The sequence below is a fragment of the Mobula hypostoma genome, chromosome 6, assembly GCF_963921235.1.
Source record: "Mobula hypostoma chromosome 6, sMobHyp1.1, whole genome shotgun sequence".
NCBI classification, from domain to species: Eukaryota; Metazoa; Chordata; class Chondrichthyes; order Myliobatiformes; family Myliobatidae; genus Mobula; species Mobula hypostoma.
This window is the reverse complement of record NC_086102.1, coordinates 94,292,141-94,308,898: the sequence shown is the minus strand read 5'-3', so window position 1 is coordinate 94,308,898 and position 16,758 is coordinate 94,292,141. Positions and strand designations below refer to the sequence as shown.

The 16,758-nt window shown below is 42.1% G+C and overlaps 1 protein-coding gene across 7 annotated transcripts in view; it reads right to left on the bottom strand.

Moving 5' to 3' along the window:
- Positions 1-16,758, bottom strand: part of LOC134348213 (cullin-4A-like) — a 93,926-nt gene that overhangs the window by 35,310 nt on the left and 41,858 nt on the right. For 4 of the 7 annotated variants that reach the window (XM_063051241.1, XM_063051242.1, XM_063051243.1 and 1 more), the window contains 4 exons: positions 14,459-14,651; positions 13,377-13,481; positions 12,170-12,280; positions 8,399-8,484 (listed from right to left, as the gene is read on the bottom strand). In XM_063051241.1, coding sequence (XP_062907311.1) covers positions 8,399-8,484; positions 12,170-12,280; positions 13,377-13,481; positions 14,459-14,651 — 495 coding nt within the window. Of the gene's footprint in view, positions 1-4,432; positions 4,574-4,617; positions 4,701-8,398; positions 8,485-12,169; positions 12,281-13,376; positions 13,482-14,458; positions 14,652-16,758 lie in introns of those variants that run through there. The other 3 variants (XR_010018376.1, XR_010018375.1, XM_063051245.1) reach the window with 3 other exon arrangements.

The following is a 16,758-nucleotide window of genomic DNA, read 5'->3' as shown; positions in this document are numbered from 1 at the left end:
ATAACCTAATTTTCCCAATCCCCTTGCATACTGAAGTCCCCAATTACAATTGTTATAAGAGTAATGTCACATGTCCTTTCTAGCTCTCTTTGCAATCTCAACCCCACATCTTGGCTTCTACTTGGAGGCCTATATATGATTCCCAGAATGCTTTTTCTTACCCTTGCAGTTTCTTATCTCCACCCACAAAGATTTGACATTCTCTGACTCTATGTCACCTTTTTCTAAAGATGTAATTCCATCTTTTACCAAGAGCCACATCACTGCCTATGCCTTTCCTGCCTGTCCTTTCAATACAAAATATATCCTTTGATGTTAAACTCCCAACTATGACCTTCTTTCAGCCATGACTCAGTGATGCCCACAACATCATACCGACCAATCTTTAATTGTGACACGATGTTGTCCACCTCATTCCATTTAAGTACAGCATCTTCAGTCCTGCATTCTTCGCCTTTATGAATTTTGCCTCTGTGGTACAACTTTGCTCTGCCTGCAGTTGTACCCAATAATTGGCTTGTCCTTCCTAAAATTCATATTGCATATTACATCATCTACTACTCAACCAACTGGCTCATCATCAGTTTGCCTTTGGGAGACACTTTTACTTCCGTGCAAGTCTTTAGCATCACAGAGGTCTTCTCTCATGGTATCTTAGAAAACAGTCTGTGGTAGTCACCCTCTGGAATTATGGATGAAGCTGACTGTATCCAGCTCAATTTTCAGTTTTACACCGGACACATCCATACTATATTGTGATCTGCTTCAGTAATACTAGGCAGTTCTAGGCATGACAGCTCACCTTTGTCAGACCCTGCACTGTCTGATTCTCTTTTACATTTGGTCACATTATTCATTTGCTTAGTTTTGTGTTTGAGACCACAGTTGTGCTTTGAACCAACAGTCATTTGCATCGTGGAAGGATTTGCCACATTTTTAACATTTTGGCTTTTTGCACCATTCAGGGATATTTTGTGCATTTCACATTCTAACCTCCTTTCCTGTAGTTCTACTGCATTCTTTGTTGCAGTCTCTAACGATATTGCAATGGTCAATGTCTGTTTTACGGTTAGGTCTTTTTTGGATAGTAACCTCTTTTGAGTGCTTTGACTATGCATGTTACATACAAGCCTGTCCCTTAATGCATCAGAAAGTCCATCTCTAAAGTCTCAGTACTGAGAAAGTTTATGCAGCTCTGTAATGTATTCAGAAAGGCTCTTTTTGGTTCTTTTTGTAAAATATTAAGAATTTTGTCGAACACCTTGCTTGCTGGTTTTTCAGGAATTACTAGGTGCGTAAGAGACTGTATGTCCTTGCACTCATTAAACTAAGTGTAGATAACTTCCTTTTGCTCCTCCACTTTAGTCACACTACAATACAGTTCAACCCTCTCGATACAAGACTCCCAGCCTTCATTAGCACTATCAAATTCGTCAACTTTCCTGACTGAAGCCATCGGCATAATATTTTCACATTAAATTCATCACATCATTCACCTGCTTTCGGTCCTTCGGCTTTCTCGCTGAACTGTCGGTGCAGTTCAGGATGTTTTTTGACATTTGAGGTTTTTACTTGTCAATAATTTATTGTGTCTGTGCATAACTACATATCAATTAAATAAAAACATGCATGTGGGAGATAGCTTTAATACCAAGTGTATTCACATTGCATTGAGAGAGAGAGAAAGAGACCTATGTGCATGTGCAGACAACAACAAATGTGCTGACAACAGATCAATATGTAGTGCTAAGGGGGTGGGTTATTGCTCTAAAAGAAAGAGATCCATACATTTGTTGCAGAGGTAATGGACAGTCACTCTGGGAAAAGGGTAAAGTACATCTGCAGGAAAGAAGAGGGGCCTCAAGGAATGTCAAACCTCTGTTCAGGAACAAAAATAGATCAGCTGAGCTGCAGGCATCATCACGTCTTTGGAACACTGCATTAAGCCAAGGACAACACATATACTCAAAGCCAACATATTAATTGGTTTATATCACACAAGAGGAAATGAAAGCAAGCACATTCAATAAGAGAAGGAAATCAAGCCCTGGCAGATGCCAAATCTGGTAAGACCACAAGGTATAGGCAGGGCAGTTTCAGAGTTTCTGGGAACTGCAGGATGTAAAAACCAAGCAGAATTCTTTACTAATGTATACAAGAGAATGAAAGAATCAAAGGAGGTGAGAGAGACTAAAGTAGAAAAACAGACTGATGATCCAAAAGGCTCCCTCTAGTGTGCAGCCAGGCCAATTCACTCAAGGAAAAATATCTTTAATTGCTGTTAAATTCACGGTTCAACTCAGACAGACACAGCCAAAGCTGGTTATGATACCATTTTCCACAAAGGAAGGTTGTTAGTTATCTAAGCGTGCCAGCTGTCAAACCTCTGTCAATCTCTTTAGTATTGTCTTATGTAACCAAAATTCGGTATCCACCTGACAGACAAAACCAGGTGCTACAGGTGAATAATAGTTTGCCACATGACTTTGTTCTGGTACTAATCTTTATACTAGCGATGACCCACGACTAAACTGTGCAAATTCATGTAGCTATATAAAACACACAAAACAAAAGAGGCTTCAAATTCCTGGGTGTCAACACCTCTTAGGATCTACCCTACCCCTGACAGATTGATGCAAAAATGAGGAAGGCACACCAGTGGCTCTACTTCATTAGGAGTTAGAGGAGATTTGGTATGTTGGCAAAGACTTGCAAATTCCTACAGATGTATAGAGGAGAGCGTTCTGGCATCGAGCCCAGCTGTAGAGAGTTGTAGACTCAGCTAGCTCCATGGAAGGCACAACTCGCCCCACTATCAAGAACATCTTAAAGAGGCAGTGCCTCAAAAAGTGACGTCCAATGCCAATGACCCTCACTTTTGGGACATACCTGCTTCTCATTACTACTACTGGGGAGGAAGTACAGGAGCAAGGAGAGCCACATTTCAATATTTTAAGAACAACTTCTTCCCCTCCTCCATCAGAATTCTGAATGTTCCATGAACCTCATCATTCATCTTTTGCACCATTTATTTTGTAACTTACAGTAATTTTTATGTTTTGCACTGAACTGTTGCAAAACAACACAATTCATGACCTTTGTAAACTTGAATCTGATTCACAATCTTCTTCTCTGGACATTGGAAGGAAATGTCCATGTGCTGAAATGCTATTTCACAACTTGGCATTTAAAGCTCAGTGTGATACCTCTGTGATCTCCACAATTTTATCATTTCTTCTAGGATGGTATGGGATCACGATGCTTTACAGCGCAGCAGCAAGATTGGGATTCAATTCCTGCCATTGTCTGAAAGGGGTTTTCATGTTCTCCTTGTGACCACCTGAGTTTCTTCTGGGAATTCTGTTCCCCTTCCACACCCCAATGACGTACAGTTAGGGTTAGTGAGTGTTGGTGTTGAGAGCATGGCGAAACTTATGGGCTGATCAGCACAATACTTGCTGATTTGACACAAATGATACATTTCACTGTATGTTTTGATGCACATGGGACAAATAAAGATAATTTTTTAAAATCTTCTACAGGCACTAGATCCCTCAAATGTGATATTTGAGTTGGCTTCCTCATCAATGATTGAATAATTTAAGAGTTACATTAGATGGCTTCCTTAATCTTTGAGCATCCAGATTCCTGGGATATTGATGGCTTCATCAACAAAATATTGTTCAAGATCTTCAATATCTCACTGCTGCAGTCGGAAGCTCCCACCTGCTTCGGAAGGGAACAAACATGTCCGTGCCTACGAAGAGCTATCTCAATGACTATTGCTCAGTGGTGCTCATATCTACTGCGACGAAGTGCTTTAAGGGGATGGTCATGGCTAAAACGTCCTGCCTAAACAAGGACTTGAACCTGCTGCTTATCACCGCAACAGGTCTACAGCGGATGCAATCACACTGGCTTTCCACTCAGTCTTGGAAAATAGTAATACATCAGGCTTCTGTTTATTAATTACAGCTCAGCATTTGACACCATCACACCCTCAGTGTCTCCCTTTACAACTGGATCCTCAAGTCCCTCATCAGAATACCACTGTCAGTGCAGATTGGAGATAACATCAACTTGCTGATAATCAGCCCTCTCTGCATCCATGACTATGTGGCTAGGCACAGCTCAAATGCCATCTATAAATTTGCCAGTGATATAACTATTGAGGGCAGAATTTCAGACTGTGACAAGGAGGCATACAGGAATGAGGCAGATCTGTTGATTGAGTGGTACCACAACAACAATCTTGCACTCAACGTCAATAGAACCACGCAGTTGAGGGAACACACACCAGTCTTCACTGAGGGATCAGCAATGGAAAGTGTGAGCAGTTTCAAGTTGCTGGGTGTCAACATCTCTGAAGATCTATCCTGGGCCCAACATACTGATGCAATTGCAAAAAGGCATGACAGCGACTATAACGTACCTGACTCAGTGTTTCAACCTGATGGGATGACTCTGTTCTGTAGACAGGTACTCCCTGTCGGGGAATCCAAAGGAGGTGGAATCTGTGTGTACATTAACAAAGGTTGATGCACAAACTTATCTGTAGCTAGCAGTCACTGTTCTGGGGAAAGTGAGCATCATAGAATTAAATACCAGCCACATTACCTGCTTAATGAGTTTACAGTTGTGTTCAACGTAGCAGAGCGCGAATGCACTGGGAGAGCTTTACAGTTTCGTCACCATGGCCACTGGGGGAACAAATAGACTGGACCAGGTTTATACAAACAGATGCAGTACTTACAAAGCCACCTCATAGCCTCATCTTGGCCTCTCTGACCACCTCTCCGTAATATTAACACCAGCATACCAACCACTGCTGAAAAGGGAGAAACTAGTCAAGAGAACTATCACCGAATGGCCTAATGAGGCAATCTCTATGGTTTACGATAGTTTTGAGTGGACTAACTGGCAGATGTTCAAGGAGGCCACCACAAACGGAGCAGGCACAGACCTCAAGGAATATGCCTCATCTGTCATCAGCTACATTAGCATGTGTGTATACAATATTGGTACCTCAAGAATGGTGATCTCACAGCCCAACCAGAAGCCCTGGCTGCATGCAGAGGTGTGCTCCATACTACAAACCTGCTGACAGAACAGCTCTCAGAGCAGTCAGCAGAAACCTCATCTTTGGCGACAAAGACTGCCTTTGTGCAAACAATTCAGGTCTGATAAAGATTATCCGCATTTCTAGCTGGGCATCAAGGGCATTACTGACCATGCAAGGAAAACAGCATCAATTTTACCAGTGACGTCTTCCTTCCTGATGCTCTAAACAACTTTTATGTATGCTTCAAGGCATGGAAGGCAACACTGGCCACAAAAGCAACTCTATTCCCAGGTGCAACAGAAGCAAAGATGAGAAGGACTCTGCCGAGTCAATCCCCATAAGACAGCCGGGCCAAACAACATCCCAGGCCAAGTACTAGGGAGAATGCACACTAGCTCACTGTTTTCTTTGTCGATTATCTTCAACACTTCACTTATCCAGGCAGCTGTCCCCAAATGCTTCACATCAGCCACCATCATCCCTGTACCAAAGAACTCTACACCTTCAGAACTAAACGACTACCAACCGGTGACACTGATGCCAATCATCATGAAGTGCTTTGAACAGCTGATAATTCCACATATCAAAAACTCCATTCCTGGCACATTGGATACTCATCAATATGCTTACTGACAGAACCTCTCCATAATGCCATAACACCTGCCATGCGTCTAGCCCTGACACACCTTGATCACAAGGACACGTGTCACAACACTGTTTCTGGATTTCAGTTTGACAATCAACACTGTTGTTCCACAGACTTCGCCGAACAAACTCCTACTCCTCGGTCTAAATACACCACCGTGCAACTGGGTGTTGGACTTCCTAACCAACAGACATCTGACAGTCAGGATACAAAACTACCGCTTGCTCTCCATCATCCTCAATATGGGTGCCCCAAGGGCTATGTGCTGAGCTCACACATAACTGCACAGTCAAATATCCGAGTAATCACATCGTCACGTTCACCAATGACATGACAGCAGTGGGGCTCATCACCAACAACAATGAGATAGCCTATAGAGAGGTGGAGGAGCTCAAGGTCTGATGCCAGGCAAATAACTTCTTCTTTAATATCAACGAAGGAGATGGTTACCAACTTCATGATAACTCACACCCTACTTACATCAACGGCACAGCAGTTTCAGTCCTACACAGTCAAGAAAGCTCACCAACACCTCTACTTTCTGTGGAGGCTGAAGAGGACTGGACTTTACACATCCACACTCACATCATTCTATAGATTCACAGTAGTGAGCATCCTAACAAGCTAAAATCACTGCACGGTACTGAAACTGCACTGCGATAAGACAGGAAGGCTCGGCAACAGGTAGTTAAAAACGTATCACTGGCACTAGCTACCCACCATTAAGCACATATATACAGAAAGGTGCCAGAAAAGGGCTAGTAACATCATGAAGGATCACACACAGGCTGCTCATGTTTGTCCTGCTCCCATCAGGGAGGCGGCTACGTAGTATCCATGCCAGGACCACCAGACACAAAGTTACTTTCCCCAAGCAATAAGGCTGATCAGCACCTCCACCAATATATTATTTCCTGTCAGTCAACTTACGTAGAGTATAGTGCCACTTTATGGACATACAATCTATATATACAAGCTTTCTTATATATTTATATTTATTGTGTGTGTGTTTATTATTATTAATATGTTATCTTTTGCTTTTTTTGTGCTGCATTGAATCCACTAACAATTCTTTCAATCTCCTTAAGCTTGTGTACAGGAAATGACATTGAACAGTTTTGATTCTATACTTCATTTGGTGTTGGAGCAGATTTGGTATGTCACCAAAATGGAGATGCCATTCCACAGGATCGTAAAAATCTGCAGAAAGTTGTAAACTCAGCCAATTGCATCAAGGGCATTAGCCTCCTCAGCGATGAGGGCATCTTCAAAAGGCGTTATCTATCATTAAGGACCCCCATCACCCAGGACATGTCCTCTTCTCATTGCTACCATCAAGGAGGTGGCACGGGAACGTGAAGATACACACTCAGCATTTCCAGAACAGCTTCTTCCTCTCCGCCATCAGATTTCTGAATGAACCCATGAAAACTTCATTTTCCCCTCTCTTTTTGCAAATTGTAATTTAGTGTTTTTTTTTAAATTATGTACTACACTATACTGCTGCCACAATGTAACAAACTTCATAGCATATGCCAGTGATATTAAACCTGATTCTGATTCAATAGTCTGGTGAAAGTGTTTCTGTGCAAACCTCTGGAAAGAACAAGCAACACACCTACTTAATTCTCTTCAACATCTTTCCACAGAATACAAAGTGTCACCATAACTACCAATACCATGTCAGTGTGCAACCAACTCCTTTAGGGATCAGGTGGAGACACTTGTTCCAAAGAGACATTAGCAATTGGTTGAGTGAAAGCATGCAACGTGCTGAGCAAATGCTTGATCAAAGAGGAATTTGGCTGGATGAACTTGCACAGAAATAGAGTCATGTCTAATTGGACTCAAACAATAGTACCAAGCACAGTTTTTGTAAAGACAATGAATATGGTGACTCATTACTGACCACTACACACTTATTTAACAGATACTAATGCTTCACATTAAACACTACTCAAACTACTAAACAATTATAACATTCTCTCTGTTGCATCAGTTAATTACTTAGGTCTAAATTAGAAGTAAATTTCAAAATTCTCTTCTACTTCATAATTATGTACCAAGCTTGTTGTATCAGCCAGTTCACAACTTCAATCTGTAAAATGATGCAGCTGCAATGAAATTAATTTATGTCTCCAGGCTACAGATGAGATGGGAGAGAAAAATCAGAGCCTCTGCTTTGGAGCGATATCTGCCACCGGGAATATTTTTGAGCACCAGGAGCCAGGGCAACCCTGTTCAGATGTGGTACAATTCATGGTGGGACAGTCAGCCGATGCTAAACCTCCAAATTCACATTACACTTCTAGGCTTGGGTTGTTCCAAACTAGAGGTCTGTGTGAATGCTCAAGACTCAGGAGTTCAAAACCCCTCACGATAGAAGGGGAATTTAAATTAAATTCATTAAATATTTTTTGAAACTTTCAGCTGATTTTATTGTAAAATTCCACTGATTTACTAATTCCCTTTAAGCAAAGAAATCTGCTGTCTTACTCTGTATATAACTTCAAAATGGTAAAAGGAGTGGTCTAGCAGCCAATCATAGGAGATTAATAATGATGTTGTCAGCATCCATTATTTGAATGTATAAGCAAAAAAAAAAATCACAGATCATAGTAGGCCAAGGAGTAGAGGACACAGGATAAAGTGAAAGAAAACTTACAAATAATGTCTGCATGAAGGATTACCTGCTTAAACTGGATCATAATATCTTTTGAAAGTTCCATGTCTTTAAACATCCCTTCTAGCTTGCTGGTGAATGCAGCTCCACATTCTACAGAAACAAAGCAAAAACTGGTCACAGAAATCAAAATACTTGCATATAGAATATGACATCATGCCAAGCTTTTGTTCTACTCCAAGATCAACCTAACCCTTCTCTCCTACATAGGCCTCCATTTTTCTATCATCCACATTCCTATCTACGAGTTTCTTCAAGGTCCCTAATGTCCCTACCTCTACCAGCACCCCTGGCAGGGTGTTCCACACACCCATCACTCTCTATGTATTAACCATGCTTCTGACATTCCATCTATTTTCCCTCCAAATACTTTTAAAATTATACCCCCTTGTATTAGTCATTCCTGCCCTGGGAAACAAAAATTAAGCACTTTATCTGTGCCTCTTATCATCTTGTACACCTCCATCGTCATCTCTCATCCTCCGTTGCTCCAAAGCGAAAAGCCCTAGCTCACTCAACCTATCTTCATAAGACGTGGCCTCTAGTCCAGGCAGCATCCTGGTTAAATCTCTTCTGCAACGTCTTTAAACCTTCTACTTCCTTCCTTTAATGAGGTAACCAGAAATGAACACAATATTCCAGGTGTGGTCTATCTAGGGTTCTATAGAGCTGCAACATTATTTCGCAGCCCCTACAAATGAAGGCCAATACACCATATGGCTTCTGAACAAACCTATCAACTTTCTCAATAACTTTAAAGGATCGATGAACGTGGACTCCAGGTCCCACTGTTCCTCCACAGTGTCAATAACCCTGTATTAACTCTGTACTCTGCATTCAATATCAACCCTCCAAAATGAATCACTTCACACTTTTCCAGGTTGAACTCCATCTGCAACTTCTCAGCCAGCTCTGCATCCTGTCAATGCCCCACCACAACCTATACAACTCTCCACACTATTCACAACTTTCAATCATCTGCAAAATTACTAACCTACCCTTCCACCTCCTTATCCTAGTTTTTCTATATGATATGACAGAGAGAGAGAGAGAGAGAGAGAGAGAGAAAGAGAGAGAAAGAGAAATAAATAAATAAATCAATCAATCACAGAGCAGAGAACAGATCCCCCTCGGAACACCACTGGTCACCAACATGCAGGGAGGATACACTCCATTGATTACCACCCTCTCTTTTGTGCAGAAGCCAGTTCTGCATCCACACATCCAAGCTGTTGGTTCAGAACACAGGACAATGGAAATGGGAGATCATCGCTGGCCTATGCTCTACTGGGAGCTAAGGACCCAAGAAGAAGAAGACGATGACATAAAAGCTTCCCTGATTCCATCCCTCCTGGATATTCTGAATGAGCCTATTATGGGGAACCTTATCAGATGCCTTACTAAATTCTATACACACCACATTCACTGCTCTGCCTTCATCGGCGTGCTTTATCACATCTTCAAAGAATTCAGTTAGGCTCGTGAGGCATGAATTGCCCTTCATAAGCCAATTCTGACTATCACTCACCAGACTATGCTTCTCCAAATGCCTGCAAATCCTGCCTCTTAAGTATCTTCTCCAATAATTTGCTCACCAGATAAGTAAGGCTCATAAGATCTATAATTCCCAGTTATCCCTGCTCCCTTTCGTACCCTCACTCTGGCCAAACTCCTGTTTTTCACATGTGTAGAATGTGTTGGATTTTCCTTGATTCTACTTCCCAAGGCCTTCTCATGCCCTTTTCCAGCTCTCCTAATTCCATTCTGCAGCTTCTTCCTAGCTACCTTGCAACTCTCTAGAGCCCTGTATCCTCCTCGCTTCCTAAACCCCAAATAAGCTTCTTTCTTTCTCTTGACTAGATGTCCACCTCTCTTGTAAGTTATGGTTCCTTCATCCTTTCCCTGCCTCAATGGGGCAAACTTAACCAGAACCTCATGCAAGTACTTCGTAAAGAACATCCACATTCTGTTGTACATTTTTCTGAGTATATCTGTTCCAATTTATGCTCCCTAGTTCCTGCCTGATAGCATAATCCCCCCTCCCCCACTAATTCTTTCTCATACAAAAGGTCAGTGAGTTGTCACTGTCTCTGAAATGCTCCCCCACGAAGAGATCTGGCTCATTGCCTAGCACTAGGTCCAGTGTGACCTCCTCTCTGTTCAGTTTGTCTACATATTGAGCAGGAATCGTTCCTGGACACACCTAACAAATTCTTCTCCATTGAAACCTTTTGCACTAAGGAGGTGCCAATCAATATTAGGAAAGTTGAAGTCCCACAGGACAACAACCTTGATATTTTTGCATCTTTCCAAAATCCATCTGATCTGTTCCTCGATGTCTCTGTTGTTGTGGGTGGGGGGGGGGGGTGTATAGTATACTCCCAATAGTGTGATTACTCCCTTTGTGTTTCTGACTTCCACCCACACTGATTCAATAGGTGATCCCACCATGACATCTGTACCTGACTGTGACTGGCAATGCCACTTCCCCATCTCTTTTAAAACATCCAAACACTGGAACATCCAGCAGCCATTCCAGCCCTTGTGACAGCCAAATCTACATAATAGCCACAACATCATAGTTCCAAGTACTGACCCATACTGTAAGTTCCTCGCCCTTGCTCTTGATACATCTTCATTAAAATAGATACACTTCAATCCATCCCGCTAACTGCAATTTTGCCCCATCACCTACCTATCCCCTCACAGACTCTCAAACACTGCATCCACCTGTGCACCAACTGCCCCATCCTATCACTCTGGCTCCTTTGCCCTAAGAAACTAGTTTAAACTAGCCCCCCACCCCCCGCAACAGCACCAGCAAATCTATCCACAAGGACATTGGCACCCCTTAAGCTCAGGTGTAACCCGTCGTTTTGGTATAGAAAATACCTTAACTCAGAAGAGATCCCAATGATCCACAAATTTCAAACCCTGCCTCCTGCACCAATTCCTCAGCCATACATTCATATGCCAAGTTATCCTATTCTTACCCTCAGTGGTGTGTGGCACAGGCAACAATTCAGAGATTCCTACGCTTAAGGTCCTGCTTTTCAGCTTCCTACCTAGCTCCCTATATTCTGTGTTCAGGACCTCATCTCTTTTCCCATCCATGTCATCGGTACCAATAGGTACCATGGATTCTGGCTGCTCACCCTTCCCCTTTAGTATGCTGTGAATTGATTCAAGACATGCTTGATGCTGCTGGAAGAGAACATACCATCCAGGTGTCTCTTTCATGCCCAAAGAACCATCTGTCTGTTCCCCTAACAACTGAATCCCCTGTCACCAGTGCACTCCCTTTCCCTTCAGATCCACAGAGACAGACTGTGTGTCGGAGATCTGGTCACTGTGGTTTTTCCCAGGGTGGTCATTCCCTCCCACCCCAAACAGAAACAGTACGCAAAGTGATACACTTGTAATTGAGTGGAACAATCAGAGTATACTGCACCATTTGCCTATCCCCTTTCCCTCTCCTGACAGTCCCCCAGCTGCCTGCCTCCTGCAACTTAGGGGTGAATACCTCTGTAAATCTATCCCCTCCTTCTCCTGTATGAGCTGTTGGTCATCCACTTGCAGCTCCAGTTCCATTTCCCTAAGACAGTGTGTAAGGAGCTGCAGCCAGTTGTACTTCATGCAGAAGTAGTTATCAGGGAGAGTGGAGGTCTCCCAGAATTCCAACATCTGACATGAAGAACACACATAGGTTTACTTGGTTTCAACAGAGCAGAACAAAACAAGACCATCTTAGAGCTGAACAGTGCCCATGTAGATGTACCGTGTTTCAGTTTGGACAGCATTGATTTCTCAGCGTCTACGGAAGCACTTTTTCCCACCAGTAGCCGTTTTGCCAAATCCTTCTTATAGAAAGCCTCAAATACATCTTTTCCTGTTGGAAGGAAATGAAACAAAATTGAGTCCTGGGGACCACATAACAAGTCACTGCTATCATTGTGTAACATTCTGTATATGCATCCTTAGGAAATGAAGGGAGATAGGGTTCATTACGTAGTCAACGCTGAAACTCTGCCTAATTTTACTCTCATTATCTCAGGTGTGGTGTCTTGCGGTCCTGACAAATTAGCTGTGAAGAGACTGCACCTTATCACTATTTCTGTTAAGGGTTTAAAAACACAAAGCAATGCAAATATATATTGGCTGTTTATTGATCCATCCCCAAATGTATTGATTTTTCATAATTATCCTGGACTTAAAATAAAACCATAAGACCAATAATAGACTGCAAAGCCAAATTTGGAAATAAAAAACTACCAGAAATCTTTTAAATTGTTGTTATGGAACAAAAACAAATCAGCTCATTAATACCTTTAAACAAGGAAACCTGCTACCCTGCTCTAGCTACTATGAGATTGCAGTTCCAAAAAACAGCCTTCAGTAGTGGGCTTGCAAGCCACCTACTAGTATCAAACTTCTGGCAGTGGTTGACAGCAGTGGTCAATCACCACTACGCGACAAGCAGTACACTGCAGTCTCACCAGAGGTGCCCACTGATTGATTGATTTAGAGACAACACAATACAGGACTTCCCAGCCCAATTAGCCGCACTGTCCAGCCTATCATGAGACAATTTACAATGGCCAATTAATCTAGTAACTACTATGTCTTTGGATTGGGGGAGGAAACCAGATCACTCAGAGGAAACACACGGGCTCACAAAAAGGATATACAAATGTCAGAATGAAATACAAACATACTGTAGTTAAATGAGGAGCTAGATGACTACCATGCATGGTAATTTAAAAATCATGTATGACTTTAAATTCTTCACAATATTTTCCAATTAAGAACATAGGAAAAGAAGAATAAGACCAAACAGTCATCTTGATCATTAGTAGGAGTTACTTGTTGCCCCTGGAGGGTTAATCTATTCTTGCCTTTGCGGAACCAACAATGAAGATCAAAAATAAACTGATCGTGTTTTAGACGGTTCCTAATACAGCTATAAATCAACAAGATTAACTCACCATGAATAAACCTAAATATGATCATGATCTTGTCAAGTATTCTTTCCAGTTCTTCATCTGTTGCTTCTTTGTTACCCGCTCGTAATTTGGAATCAACATACTTGGCTAGAAACAAATTAAATCTAATTAAAAGATATTTAAACTGCAAAGCTCTTGAAAAATTGACAACACATGCAAGATTTATAGATTTGACAAAATGGAATAGCCTCCTGACTTTTTAGCACAATAACCAAGATTGTGTAGAAATGGCATACAATCAAAGCTGAAAAGTCTGCTCTGTGAGGCGATTTGAAAAGAGAAATTATCCTAGGAACACAGTGACCAGATGAATGTGACCAAAAAGGTTTAAACAAATAGCAATTTGTAGATAGGACAGAACAGACAAGTGGGGTTTATTACTGATGTTAGTGGACAGAATACAGTTACTACCTGCTGAACACTGCCTTCAATTCCCTCATTTTTTGTTTTCAATGAAATCATTTTCCAGGACTTGAGTTACAGGGGAAGGCTGAACAAGTTTGGACTCCCCGCTGCCCCCTGGAGTGTAGGAAAATGAAGGGAGATTTGAGGGAGGTATACAATATGATGAAGGGTGTAGATAGGGTTAATGCAAGCAGGCTTTTGCCAGTGGTTAAGTGAGACTAGAACTAGAGGTTAAGGGCGAAAGGTTAAATATTTAAGGGGATCCTGAGGGGGAACTTCACTCAGAGGGTAGCACAAGTGTGGAATGAGCTGCCTGCATGGTGGATGCAAGAAGCTTGGTTAATTACAAGGATGGGATGTGCAGGTTGATGGGACTAGGCAGATAGGATGAAAGGTCTGTTTCTGTGCTGTAGTGAACTTATATTTGGCAAGGCAAGTTTGCAAAGGGATGCCAAGGTATGCCACTGTGGAAGGTATAACTCATTTTTTACAACAATGTCAAGAAGGATAAATTGGAAAGCGAGTAGCCAAAAGAGCAAAAAGAGATGTACGCAAAATATTAAGTTCTGAGAACAAAGGCTTAGTAATACTATAGCATCACTTTATGATTGCCATTGTCACCAAATCTGTCATGCTACAAAATAAGACTTCTGCCATACCTATCAACTCAGCAGGCTTGTTTGGCCTTTTGTTGATAAAAGTCTCAAATGCTTCTTTCGTTGTATTGACAAACTTTTCATTTTTTAGAAAGCACACTTCGATTATATGATCAACTTTATCTTTGAAGTCTAGCAGCTCCTTAACCATTGTCTTGTCTTTCTCAGGATTAACCACAATTGTAGTGCCAATAGTCTGTAAGGTAAAAGACAGAATAAAATCAAGTGCCCATAAGTCTGAAGATCCAGCATCAGCAAATAAACATGCTAAAGGTTCATAAACGTGCGCTAATTCCACCTCATTCCAGAAATTGGTTAGTAAGCCCGAGGCCAACTAGTGTAGCAAATCCTTATAAATTGTCTTGATGATCTGCCACGACAGCTGAAGTTCCTTTTACATCTGTTTATGTGGACATGTGAGGATTTTTTTACCAGATTTAAAAGCTGCTGTCCCAACATGGGTATTGTCTGGAAACTGGAAACAAAGGGTCCAATTCATGCACATTTCTTCAAAGACGGAATCTATGTCTCAACCATTTTCCATCAAAAAGATTGCAACAACCTGTTTCCATGAAGACCAAATGTCATCCATATACTTCAGGGAGCTTGGAATAGCAATTCAATCATTGAACAACAATAAAACTAACTGCTGGAAATACCAGCCTCCATTTCCATCTATCCCCTCTCCATTCCCCCCATCCCTCAACCCCCTCTATTTCCCCATCCCTCAGCCCCCTCTATTTACCCCATCCCTCAACCCCCTCTATTTACCCCATCCCTCAACCCCCTCTATTTCCCCATCCCTCAACCCCCTCTATTCCCCTATCCCTCAACCCCCTCTATTTACCCCATCCCTCAACCCCCTATTTCCCCATCCCTCAACTGCCTCTATTTCCCCATCCCTCAACCCCCTCTATTTACCCCATCCCTCAACCCCCTCTATTTCCCCATCCCTCAACCCCCTCTATTTCCCCATCCCTCAACCCCCTCTATTCCCCCATCCCTCAATCCCCTCTATTTCCCCCATCCCTCAACCCCTTCTCCCCATCCCTCAGCCCCTATTTCCCCATCCCTCAACCTCCTCTATTTCCCCATTTCTCAGCCCCATTTCCCTATCCCTCAACCCCCTCTAGTTCCCCATCTCTCAACCCCCTTTATTTCCCCATCCCCCAACCCCCTCTATTTCCCCCATCCCTCCCCTTATTTCCTCCCTCCTCTCATCTGGAAAGACTTTTGGGGCCTTGAATGTAAGTGAGGGAGGTGACTGGGCAGGTGTAGCACCTTGGCTGCTTGCAGGGTTAAGTGATGGGAGGGAGATTAGTGGGGAAGGACAAATGGACAAGGGAATCATGGAGGGAGGAAATTGGTGGGGGGAAAGATAAAGATATAATTTGTTGGTAGGATCACTTTGAAGACGATAGAAGTTGCGAAGGATGTTACTACCACTGGAAAGGAGGTGGAGGAATCTGAAGATCCACCTATTACAATTCAGGAGCAACCTCTTCCTGTTTGCTATCAGATTTCTGGATAGTTTGTGAACCCGTGAACACAACTTTATTATTGCTTATTTGGCCACTGCTTGTTCATTTTACAATTGATATGTTATTGCACTATACTGCTGTCACAAAACAACAAAGTTCACATCATTTAAGTTAGTGATAATAAACCTGATTCTGACCCTGACCCTCACCAACCTTTACAGATGAACCACGAAAAGCAGCCTAGTGGTGTGTGCTGCTTGGTTTCCAGCATCTGCAGATTTTCTCTTGGTAGTGGAATGCATCATATCTTGGTATGGCAACTGCTCTGCCCAAGAAAGCAACAAAAAAAAAGTAGAAATGTGGGCATACAGTGGCATGTAAAAGTTTGGGCACCCCTGGTCAAAATTTCTGTTACTGTGAATAATTAAGTGAGATGAACTTAAGATGAACTGATCTCCAAAGTCAAAGTTAAAGATTAAAACATTCTTTTCAACATTTTAATCAAGATTAGTGTATTACTTTTGTTTTGTACAATTTTAGAGTGGAAAAAAAGGACAGGAGCACCATGTAAGTTTGGGCACCCCAAGAGATTTGAGCTCTCAGATGACTTTTACCGAGGTCTCACACCTTAATTAGCTTGTTAGGGCTATGGCTTGTTCACAGTCATCATTAGGAAAGGCCAGGTGATGTAAATTTCAAAGCTTTATAAATACCCTGACTCCTCAAACCTTGTGCCAACAATCAGCAACTCCTCGAGGCAACTGCCTAGCACTCTGAAAATTAAAATAAACGATGCCCACAAAGCAGGGGAAGGCTATAAGA